The sequence below is a fragment of the Archocentrus centrarchus genome, chromosome 14, assembly GCF_007364275.1.
Source record: "Archocentrus centrarchus isolate MPI-CPG fArcCen1 chromosome 14, fArcCen1, whole genome shotgun sequence".
Lineage (NCBI taxonomy): Eukaryota > Metazoa > Chordata > Actinopteri > Cichliformes > Cichlidae > Archocentrus > Archocentrus centrarchus.
In genome coordinates this window covers 27,576,231-27,588,962 of record NC_044359.1, presented here as the reverse complement: position 1 = coordinate 27,588,962, position 12,732 = coordinate 27,576,231, and the positions used below count along the sequence as shown (strand labels likewise).

The window sequence follows — 12,732 nt, the reverse complement described above, 5'->3', positions numbered from 1 at the left end:
AGAAGTGGGCCCTGTCCTGATAAAAGCTGAGACAGATGGGCCGCTCTCATGATACACACTGATAAGGGTTTTGTCCCAGACGACATGACCTTCAACCCAACACAGCCTACTTTAAAACACACCCAATATGGGCACATACACACATTTTGTCACTTCCTTTCTCGCTCTCCTTGGTGTCAGTAGGCCAATTCAATCAGGTGACTCAGCATTAAGATTAGACAGAATTATCAGCGGGTTTATCGCGCTGAGGTCAATATTACCTCCACTGCTTTCCTTGGCTCAGAGGCTCCTTATTATGATAGTGAGCCAAGCATCATGTCTTATACTTCGAATAATCATAAAACTGATTTCTAGAAGAAATAAGGACACTCACGTCTTGATGTTGTCATGGTACACCTTAGTGTCTGATGGCTGGTTATACAGAGGCTAAAAAATAAGAAAGAAAACATCAGAACAGGAAGCGACAGTGAACTAAATCATTAACCAGCAGACAAACTGTGACGTCTCAGCACTACTTCTTAAACAAAGCTTATGTAAGGGAACGAAATCTTGACTATTAAACTGCTTACCAGCTCAACCTTGGGACCAAGACCTTCCAGTATTTTATGAGCCTCTTCAGCTTTTTCTAGAAAGAAAAGTTTATAAGAGGTGACTTAATAAAAGCAAAGCGAAACAGCAGGCTGAGCACTCTGAAAAACACAAGTTCCTCTTCAGATTGCATGTTTATGTTGTTTTTGAGACATTTTGTCAGCACAGCGTTAAGTTTCAGATAAAAAATAGTGGCTGTGAGGCGGCGCCACTGCATGTGGACAACCGGGGAAAATCTATGTATTTAGTTACTTTCATATTATCTTTTTTTTTTTTTTTTTTTTAGGAAAAGTAAATAAAGGGTTGTTGATGTTATTCCACTGACATTAATTCAACCGATACGTTTTTCTTATTTTTAATCTTAATCTTGTGGTATGTGGGGTGTGACATGTACCTAACCATAACCATAAGACTGTGTAACAGATACTTGTTTGATCAGTTTAGATGCATTTAGTTGGCTTGACATGTGATTTTCGCCCATTGAAAAATTCAAAAAGCAAGAAACTGCAAGATCCTGAAAACAGCAATACATGAAATAAATAAAAATAAAAGTGAGAATTCCCACTGGAGCGTAAATAATAGGGCAGGAAAGACAGAATTCCTGGATCGGTGCAGACAGGCAGTTTCTTCAAGATCATTAGGGACATACCAACTCTTCATTTCACTTTTCACAAGCCCCCATCTGCAGACGGAGACAAACAGCCGCAGCTGCCAGACAAAATGCTGCGCGCAAAGCCCGAGCAGCTTTACAGCCTAAAGGGTTAATGGGTGACTGAGAAGGAAGGCGTGTCCCAGCGCTCTCCTACCACAACACTGTCTGACACACATGAACTCCAGTGACCTCTATAAACACGTCCTCATTTGCTGCTGAAATATACATAAAAAGGCCTGCGTCTGCCCTTGACTTAAATAAAATGTATTCCTAACTAATGAAAAGAATCATATCTTCTTTCTGATAAACGTATTGCAGTTAAAACATGCTTAATTTCTTGCCTCATTTGCTTCAAAACATAATGCAAAAACCACAAGATCATATTCCAACAGAGCGCGCACATAAACAGGGGTGCAGAGAATCAGCAGTAACAGGAATGGCTCAGCTCATCAGTCGCTGATTAGCACCGCGTCGATATGGCAGAAAGTGATTAGTGGTAGTGAAACTCCAAACCCATCAGTTAACAAAAAGAATGACTTAATTTGAGGGCGGAGACTGTCACAGGTCGGCTGTTGTCACTGGTGGTTTTAACACTTGCTCACAGCTTAGTGTGGCACGATTTCAACAGAAAAACTGAGCTTCTTCTTGCAGCTTCAAAGACGCACAGAGACACATTTTTGCAACTGTTCAGATTAAAAAAAAAAAAAAAAAAAAATGACCAGAGAGCAAAAAGCTGATGCTTCTTGCTGGCGTGTCTTGGTGTTTGCAGCAGACAACTAACCCTGTTTTCATCGTAGATAATCTGAACTATGCTGCGGTGCTTGTGCTCCACTGGGGGAGGGGTCACTGGCTTTTCGGGCTCCACTGGCTTTGCTGCTTCCTCTTCAAGTTGTTGCTAAGAGACAACAAGAACACATGAATTTTTGACCTATGTTACACAAGATCAGAATTACAATGTGGGGAGACTTCTTCTACACAAGAGCATACAGAGCAAACTGTGAAAAACACAGACCCATCAACAGTGTATCAATCTGATCCCAGCATCTCATATCTGAGGCCCATGCAGGTACTGTCACATTACTCCCTGCAGGCTTTTTCATACACAAGGTTGAAGGTTTCTGCCACTGGGGTCATGTCAATGAACACAGACAAGCTAATCTGCTGAATGTTTGCTAGGTCAATGTTTACAAGCTAAAGGTTATGTAAACTACCAGGTTACAGGGACCAGATTAGGAGTTCCTGAAATACCCCAAATAAACAATAAATCCCTGAAAACCTCGGGAAAAGGCAGACTGCAAAAGGGAGAGGTATTCTCTCCCAGTCAAGATCAGCTTACATTCCTATCTAATTAGATGGAATTCCAAAAGAGATAGCAGTTCAAAGATGAACAAGAAGTAAAAAAAAAAAAAAAACAATCTAATCCAAATGGACATAAACCCGGGAATCTAGAAATTTAGTTTCTGAGAGAACCTTCTAGTGAAAAAGATGGACACAAGACTCTTAGACTATAGATATATAGGAGGCTCATCACCAAGTCAGTAGAGAACGTGATATTTAGAACCAGATATAATGAACAAGCTTCTCTAAAAGGGAAAGAAGTTGAAAGACTTCTGGTAGATTACTTTAACTGTAAGCTGAGTACAACACTTTGGTACTAAATGGATCTCTGGCCTTTTGTGAATACACCTTTCAGCATATATCCTCAGTGTCTGCCACTGTGGCTAAAAATTCATTCCCATTTGAATTTTAGCTGTGAAAAGTTTATAAAGGCAACTTTTTCACAAGCAAGTAATTCCTTAATGCTCTTCTAAAATTACTATCATCTCAGTCTCTCAACTGTATTGCTTTTCATAACAGCAAGTTAAAAAACATAATCTGTGCCAAGTTTTCTTGCACAACACCCATTGTGTTTGAAATATGCTAAGAGGCAAAAGGCCAAGCTGGGTAACCAACCTGCTTTTTCTTCAGCTTGAAAATCTGCTGCTCCACTTTAGCAATCTCTCTGTCTACACGGTCCATACTCTGGATCAGCTCCTCCTTGGAGAGTTTGGAAGGAGAGGTGTCCTGCTCCTCCCCCATGTGTACTGTAGGTCCTCCAGAGGATGGGGACTCCACTTTGACAGTGAACTGAGACTCCTGGGGGGGGGGTAAGTTTATACAAATTAGTGGTGGGCAATTTTGGCAATATCATGAAGATCTCCATTTACCACTGATTTCCTTTTCAGAGAGTCATACAGAAAGCGTCATTAAAGCAATGCTATATGCAGGTATTTTATTTTGAAAATTCATTCCCTACAAATCAACAAGCCCAGGCCTGTTTGGTTTCATGCTTCCCTGTGTGCAGGCTATGAGCCATTCAGCTACCTCTCCAGTAACTCTCACCTCACACAGACTGACTCAAACTGTCTGGCATCTAGAAAGAGTAGTCCTTTCTCTGTTCTGCTACCCTGGTGAGCTCAGCATTGCAGCACATTAACTAGTTGTCCATGTGCTACACATTGGATTGCCCCTCCAGGTCACAGCGGCTCTCCAGAGAAGAACAAGGACTAGTCTTCCATGGCAGTCCAAGACAGTGGAGTTCCTCTGAGTGAGGGATGAGACTCGGTTAAAAGGCAGCCGAACAACATCAAGTGCTGACAGTTGAGAAACATGAGCCGGTCCACGGCTTACCTGATAGTATCAGTGAGGAGCAGATAAATAAGCACTGCTCGGGTCCAAAGGACCATAAATTACATCTTCTGAGGATACAAATCAAATCAACACCTTTCTAAAAAAGCCCAATCCTGCAATAAAGCCCTCATAAACCTTCATGACTGCATTAGTCTTAAGTGTTTGAGAACCTGTGAGTGGCTACTCAGACTCAAGTATTTTCTTTTATTGTCTCCAAGACTGTATTGTTAAGTTTATGAATGCAGGAACTGAGAAATGATGGGACTATGTCCGATATTTAAAAATTCAATGTGATAACCAATGAAGATCATCTTTTTTTTTTTGTATAGTCATTTTATTTTAGTCCTTGTTTAATATTGGACACTGATATTGGTAAATGTCTTTTTAATTGCTGATGGTCCAGAATCAGTCAACAATATCAGCCAATACCAATATATCAGTACATGTTAATTGTTTGTAGAGCAAATACAGAGTCCATCTTATGTTATGTATGCAAAGCTGATGTGGAAATCCTCCTCATTTTTGTGCAATCCACAGTGCTTTTTGTAATCTTCTGCAGAAGAACCCTGTACTAGTTCAAGTGCTGCCGTGTCACACCAAACATTAACCACAGATTACTAAGAGTAACCTTAAACTTAAATAGTTCTGCCTAATAAACTGGTTCAGATACAGGACCCACAAATGTGGGTGTAAAGAAATGGGGCCCACCTTCTTGACATCCATAGTGGCTCTTAGGCCGTCTTGTATAGCATGGGACACGGGCAGAACAATACCCCCTCCAGTGGGAGGGGTGCGGGTGATGTGGGCCTCAGAAACAGTCTCCATGCGAGGGCGTTTGGCCTCCATGGCCTCATGCTCAGGCTGGGCTGTGACAGAGTGAAACTGCTGTTCATAACCATGGCGTCTCTCTGGAGGCCTGGAAAAGAAACACAAACGAGAAATCTACAGATTTATCAGAAGCTGCAACTGGTTGTCAAAATGGAAGACATTGCAAGAGGATGAAAGAGGGGAAACTACTCTAGAATGAAACCTAAAATGAAATAAGTAAGCATCTAATGAACCCTAAAAAGCAGTCTGGCTATTGAATGTCAGCCTCCTACCTTTCAGCTCCAGGGTGGAATTCAGACAGTAAAGACGGCCTTCTGCGACCCTGTGGATCCTGCATGTGATTCCGGTAGTCTGTGAGAGGGAAATCCTAAAGGCAAGAGGAAAAATTTATAAAAACAATCTCATTCAAGTTCTTGACAATATGAAGCAAAGGGAAATGTAAATCAATACACAAAAACAAATATGACCCCACATACAATCAAACTATAAGCACCTCACAGATAAATCCTTACAGGGAGACAAAGTCCGCACTACAAAAGCGACACATTTCTGTGACACAACAGTTTTAATCAATAAAGCTGTCTCCGCTGCCTGCTTCATTCATACTTTTACACATGAACTGTAACCTGAAGCACAATTACTGGCATCAATGCTTTATTTTCCTAGCAGCTCATGTAAGCAACTTCACCGCTTGTGAAATGGCTCTGAGAACATGTGAAAAGCTTTGTGAGGGGCACACTGATCATTTAATTGCAATGCCCCCAACGTGAGTCTAGCCAGGGACCTCTGCTGCATCTCATACACACACACACACACACACACACACACACACACAGACACACGCTTGCAGCCCCACCCACTGCATTTCCTGTAAGCTCTCGGTTCTACTTAATCTAATAAGACAACTCGATGGGCATTTTTACCACTCAACAACCGTCACGATACCAGCAATCAAGAGATTTAAATTCTAAATATTAAGCTAATTAGCTTTGATTATTTGTTAGCTTACATAATTTTATTTGTTGGTTATTTAACAGGGACATTGCAGATGAAAAACCAAAAAAAAAAAAAACACTGCTGTAATGGTGGCAGAGTTATCCAAGACATTTTCATCTGTGGGCTCTATTAAAACAACGAGCCTCACAAATTTAACAGCAAAGGCGGCAGCGGGGGGGGCTCCATGTAGGTCAGAGTAAGCACAGAATACGACACCATGTCTAAGCTTACCAGGAATATACAAGAAATAAAAAATATATTCTAGTACTATAGTACAAAGGCTGGCCTGAAGTGTAGCACATTAGTCACTGCATGATGAAATTACTGAAACCAGCAGCACTGCCCCTCCTCTGGCAAACTAAAAGGAATGTTGTTGATGGCAAGAACATTGATTAAAACGTTTCTAATAGTTCAAGGCTTTTATCCAAAGCTGTATGGGGTAAAGAACACAGAAATGCTATCAGCACAGTGTGACCGCCAAACAAACCTGAACAAGCAAATGCAGTTACAGGAAACGTTTCCAAATTCCCATTTTGTCCCAGATTTAAGCAAACACTCTGAATGCTCAGAAACGTCCCGTGGAGAGTTTTCTGTGGAAGTAAGCTTCTAGGAAATATGTCACTAACAACGTCCAACTAACATTATCCTCATATTCTCAAATGAACGTGCAAAAGGACAATACTTAAATACTACTGCGCAAATGATCATATATATTTTTTCAGTACTGCGATTACAAACAAATTTACTCAGTGTCAATGCAGTTTTTGAAATTTAAAATTAGCAATGTAACACTAATAAGTCAAAAAAAATCTGTTCAATCTTCACCTGCAGGTGAAAACTGCTTTGCATTTGCAGAAAATGCAGTTACAACCACAACTGAGCGTGGAAAGCTGAGACTCCTTTAAAGCTGAGGCAGGCGTGAGATTGGTACAAACTCAACTTTGGGCTCATTTTCCATACAAAGCTGGAACACCATATTGCCGATAGTATTGCTCGTCTGCGTTGACATGCATATGAAGTTGAGTGGCCTCCCATTCTTAATCCATAAGGTTTAATATGATGGCGGCCCACCCTCTGCAGCTATAACAGCTTCAAGAGAGACGGCCTGGCTCACAGTCTCCGTTCTAATTCATCCCAAAGGTGTTCTATCAGGTTGAGGTCAGGACTCTGTGCAGGCCAGTCAAGTTCTTCCACACCAAACTCACTCATCCATGTCTTTATGGACCTGCTTTGTGCACTAGTGTGCAGTCATGTTGGAACAGGAAGGGGACATCCCCAAACTGTTCCCACAAAGTTGGGAAATTGAAATTGTCCAAATTATATTGGTATGCTGAAGCATTAAAAGTTCCTTTCACTGGAACTAAGGGGCCAAACCAAAGTCCTGAATCTCCCCCCCCACACACACACACACACACCCATCGGATTGCCAGATGGAAAAGTGTGATTCGTCACTCCAGGGAACGCGTCTCCATGCTTTACACCACTGCATCCAACGCTTTGCATTGTGCCTGGTGATGTAAGGCTTGGATGCAGCTGATCAGCCATGGAAACCCATTCCATGAAGCTCTCTACACACTGTTCTTGAGCTAATCTGAAGGTCACTTTGGACTTCAGATTAGCTCAAACTTTGGAGATCTGTAGTGATTGACTCTGCAGAAAGTTGGTGACCTCAGCGCACTATGAACCTCAGCATCCACTGACCCCACTGTGATTTTAAGTGGCTGAGGTTCCGTCTTTCCCCAGTGCTTCCACTTTGTTATAATCCCACTAACAGCTGACTGGAATATTTAGTAGAGAGGAAATTTAATAACTATTCTTGTTGCAACAGGTAGCATCCTAGCATGGTACTGCACTGGAATCCACTGAGGCTCCTGAGAGTGAAACATTCTTTCACAAATGTTTGCAGAAGCAGTCTGCACGCCTAGGTGCTTGGTTTATACACCTGTGGCCATGGAAGTGACTGGAACACCTGAATTCAATGATTTGGATAAATACTTTAGGCAATATAGCACAATGTAACCTGCAGAGCTACCTGCTGTGATGACCCCTTGTGAAGAACGAAGCAGCCAAAAGTAGCGTTCTTTTACAATACCTTAAAATAAAATTACCACATAATAGGAAACTGCATCGACAGTGCCGGACCAATTATGACATATATGGTACTTTTACATCGCAGGGACTGAAGTGTTGGACACTGATTGGTGACTTTTCAAAAATAACACTTGTTCTGAGTTAGCTAATCTATCCAAGCCAGCAGAACGCTGCTCTCTCAAATATCAATATCAACAACTTAAAACATACAAACATGACTGTTAGCTCAAAACACAGCAAAGCAGAAGGGAGGATTTACCTGTGGGTGGCGGGTGCCGGGAAAGGTATACTGGACAGATTGTGGTGGGTATCGGCTCTGCTCGCTGCTGAAGCTCCCCTGACTCGGGGGGTAGCCCGAGCTACTGGACATCCTGGCTCAGTGCTAGCGGACTGTGGCTGCTTCACGGATTGCAGAGTTTAGCTAGACCATGTTGGGAGACACGAACCACCTGCACCCAGACAAACATAAATGCAATTTTCAAAATGTCACATTTCAGAAATGAATGTGCACATATAAAAAAAAAAAAAAAAAAAAAAATCTTTCCTCTGTATTCGAAAATAAATAAATAAATAAGATAAGCTGACAATATTTAAGTGTATTGACAAAAATGTTTTTCCAGGATTCGTGCTGCTGCACAATCAAACAGATAAATGTATAATGTACAACATAAACACACAGGCACAATAAGGGAATGGATCAATCCCAATGAAATCACACTGATTAAGACTCATCTTATATGAACAATTAAGTATCTGGGAGGAGAATATTGGCCTTAATCACAAACCTGCTGCCATCACCTTGTTTCCAATGTAGGCATTAGGTCAAAACATAATCCAAGATAAAAACCCTCTAATGGTTACTTACACAGATTTTGCATTTAAGCCAAAGCTTTTAAACAAAACAAAGCAAAAAAAAATGCAGGGATGCTCTGCAATTAGTGCATAAAAAATATTTGCTCTTCACAGTGTGGCTTGCAGCTCTAGAAAACATTACAAAAGTCTGTCTATCGATGAAAGAACAAAGGTGACCACTTATGCACAAAAAGTAGCTTAATAATAACCAGTAATAACCAATAATACACCACAATTTAGTCTAAATTTAGACTTTATGTTCCGTCTATTTTCTTCCTCTAATCAGGGTCACGGGGGAGGCCTGGAGGCGGGGGGCACCCTCGATAGGTTGGCAGTCTATCACAGTGCTAACACAGAGAGACAAACCACCATTCAGACCGCCGGCCAAATTATAATCGTCCAACTAACGTAACATGCATGTTTTTGGACTGTGGGAATACCTGCAGAACCCACGCAGGCAAGAGCAGAACAAGCAAACTCCTCACAGGAAGAGGCCAGAGGATTCCAACAAGAACCTTGTTGCCTGCCGAGGGAACAGCCAGAACAGCACCACGCTGCCCTACATTTTATATTCCGCCATCCATTTTCTGCTGCTTATAACCTTTTCAGGGTCACGAAGAGGATGAAGCCCAGCCTGTCGCAGGGCTAACATTCAGTACATTTTATATTAATTAATCTAAATTTGCAAAATATTGGTAACTTCAATTTTAAAATAAATACAGACTCAGCCCTACTGCAGGTATCACTGTTAGAAGAGAGAGGCGGACAGCTATGGAAAACAAAGCACTGGTGGATGGGAGCAGAAAGATTGGTTTTCTTTCCACTTAGGTTATCTCAACAAGTGGTTTGACAAAGGATTTTTATTAACATTTTATTGTGAAAATACTGACTTCAGGAAAAAAACAAAACAAAACAAAAAAGCCTACTTATTTGTGAGGATTAATTTCAGCCAGTTTGAGTCACAGGTGAGCTCGACTGGCCGACACAGGCCAGCAGCTGTCCGGCAAACTTGCCTGACGTAGTTCTTTAAAAGGCCAGGGTCTTTGGTTACATTGAACCCTCATTATAACATCTGGATAACTGCAGAAAACTTGCATTTAAATGACAAATTATTTCCACATTGTATTGAAGACATTTTACACATTAAGCACAATACTAATTTATTTTAAATTAGGCTATTACCATCAGTGAATCATACATTTCCATTTCTTGTACAAACAATCTACTGTTTACTGAAGGGACTGGCCATTTCTTTTTACACGGGAACTGTTTCTCAGATTGTAATAAACTTCTGTTCAGAGGTAGTTTAAACTTTCTATTTGTGCTGTTCTTATTTTTAAAAACAGTATCCCATAACTGTATCCAAGATTAACAATTTAGGCATTGCATTAAGCAAAGAGGAATTCAGAGGAACATTTGTGAGTTTGTTTTGGCTGCTCAGAATCATGTCACCCTCAATTAGTCAAGTAATGCACAAAGAACAAGAGGTAGGACAGAGCCAGGAGCACTGTGACCCTTTCTGATGAATGGCTTCTCTCCAATAACGAATAATACACACCAGATACTTCAAAACTCTGCAAATGAATAAAAAGCACAGATTTTGTATTTCGCAGAATATTTACGTATTAAAACATGCAACCACAGCAGGTCTGCAAGATGTGAGGAAAATCTGCCATGTGTGATAACAGTGTCGATATTACACAATATGACTATCCATAAACAAACACTGAAGTGTGTATAATACTGCACAGGGCTTATGCATATGTACACTGCTAATCATTATTTAGAGCTTTGTTAACTCAAAAATTTTAAGCCACTTTTAAACACTGCTTTTATTGAAAATGTCAGGTTTTCATGCTGAGTGTGAATGCATGGTGCATGAAAAGAAGAAAGAAAGAAAGAAAGAAAGAAGAAGAAAGAAAGAAAGAAAGAAAGAAAAGAAAATGATGAGCAGACTGTGAAGAATCATATTGTAATGATAATAAAAATACTACTTAGCAGTCAGCAGTAATATCAATGGATCCAGTTTGCATGCAACTTTCACAGCTCCCTTTGTAAACCCTAACCAAAGTCACAAATACTAGGTCCATTATCATCTCAACCAAGCCAACACCAGACAGCTTGTGAATGTGGCTCTTAAATGTACAGGAGCCATTGAGCCAAACCCAGGTAGAACAAATCAGCTCTAAGCAATTACAGGTCAAAATGTTTGAACTGAAATAAGAGAAACTGTTCAAAGAGATCCCAGCAGCACCACAGCGGCCTCAAATATTACAACTTTTATTGTTCTGTTATGCTGAGGGTGATTTAATTCAGTCCTACAGTCTTCCCCAGCCTCAGTTAAGTTCATCCCCACAAAAATAAGCAGCTAATCTAGTGAAGTTGATACTAAATGAGAGAGAGAAAAAAGAAAAAAACAGTAACTTGAATGGCAGCATGTGGTGATGAGCAGCTATTTGCATGACTCACAAACAAACCAAAACCAGAAAGTATAAAAAGAAAAAAATCCCAAGGATGATTTTATATATATATTTTTTTTTAAATATTTCAAGTTTAAAAGCATTATGAACACATTCAATCTCAACAGGAGACAAATGACCCTCTGAATCCCAAATTGCGATCTGTGTTTCCTGTTTAGAAGGCATTAAATCACTGAAACTTTTCTTAATATCATAGTTTTTCAAAGCTAAGCAGGATAATAATAATTGTAAACGCAGCATTACAATCTGGTACAACCCTGGTTAGTAGTGACTGTTATTTTAACTATAAGTAAGTTATTTTAACTTGCAAGCAACCTATGATAGAGGAGTCATTGCTTGGATCTCTCTCATCCCTTTAAAAAAACGAAACTGTGGCTGCATGCACGCTGACTCCTGGTGTTCTCAGCAACCTTAATTGTAATTTTCAAAGCGACTGGGTCGTTTTACCTGTAGAAGTTTCCGATTTACGATGTAAAAAAAAACAAACAAAAAAACAATCCTGCTTTGATCAAGCTTTCGTCGTATCGCGGTGAAGTTCTGGGTAAAGTTAGCAGGTAAATTATTTACAGTGGTCCCTGTGACAATGCCCACGCAAACACAGCAGCTGTGGTGACCTCCACGGCCCCAGACACAGGCGGGCATGGTGAAATACTGCTGTTGTGCGTTGTTATTGTTGTCTTTTAACGCCACACTGTCAAATAAACGCAACTTGAACTGTAGCTTATCTCGATTTGGGGGGGGGATGGGGCTATATCTACAACAGAGAGCATCTCCGGAAATGCGTCAAAAACGTGCACGATGATAAAGGTCCGTTTTCAAATATGTAGCACTTTAACGCTTCAGCACAGGATTGTGCCGTTTAATATGTTGCTGTTGTTGTCGCCAGCTTGCTAAGTTAGCCTGGATTTCACCTTTGAAATCTCACCACGTCGCCATCTTGCAAGGCAGATTTCAGCGTAGACCGGGGCGCTTAAATAGCGCGCTAATTATACATGTTGATATGCTGCATAGTAGCTATTTGTACTTACCGCATTATTAAAAAATATACCAATGGCAGAGAAAGGTTTCCCTGTGCAGAAATATGTGGCAATAGTTGATTGTAAATCCGCGGGTTATGGGCTGTGGACGACTGGGGCAGACTGAAGGCTGCGCCGCATTGTCGTTGGATGTCCTGGCAGGGTAAAATAGATTTTCCTTATTAGAGTGAATTCCCAGTGTATTTATAACCCTTAAAATATATATGTATAAGCAAGTAAATGAAAATCTGAAGCTTTACAAAGCAAGGGGCGTTTTGTGTCATTTACTGCCCAAAGTTTTTAAAATATTCCATTGGATTTTTATATATCTGCAAGGACAATGTCATAGTGTGACGGCTAATCGTCCCCTCATACACTGTAATGTTCTCCGTGTTTTTAATTTCACTTTTCAAAAACGATTAACTCTCGATTTATACAACGATATTAGAGTTTACAGCTGATCTTTATTCAGACACGCCACAAAATTATTCAGTTTCATGTTCTCATAATATATTGATTTAAACTAAAGCGAAAATAGAAGCCACGGTGACTCTAAAAT

At 40.4% G+C, this 12,732-nt stretch overlaps 1 protein-coding gene across 1 annotated transcript in view; it reads right to left on the bottom strand.

Moving 5' to 3' along the window:
• ncor1 (nuclear receptor corepressor 1) overlaps positions 1-12,306 on the bottom strand; it is a 60,548-nt gene extending 48,242 nt beyond the window's left edge. Inside the window, exons 1-8 of the mRNA XM_030747252.1 lie at positions 12,186-12,306; positions 8,085-8,274; positions 5,011-5,105; positions 4,619-4,826; positions 3,194-3,376; positions 2,018-2,135; positions 570-625; positions 374-426 (exon numbers count right to left, since the gene is read on the bottom strand). Coding sequence (XP_030603112.1) covers positions 374-426; positions 570-625; positions 2,018-2,135; positions 3,194-3,376; positions 4,619-4,826; positions 5,011-5,105; positions 8,085-8,195 — 824 coding nt within the window. The 5' untranslated portion in view covers positions 8,196-8,274; positions 12,186-12,306. The remainder of the gene's footprint in view (positions 1-373; positions 427-569; positions 626-2,017; positions 2,136-3,193; positions 3,377-4,618; positions 4,827-5,010; positions 5,106-8,084; positions 8,275-12,185) is intronic.
• Positions 12,307-12,732: the final 426 nt, after the last annotated feature.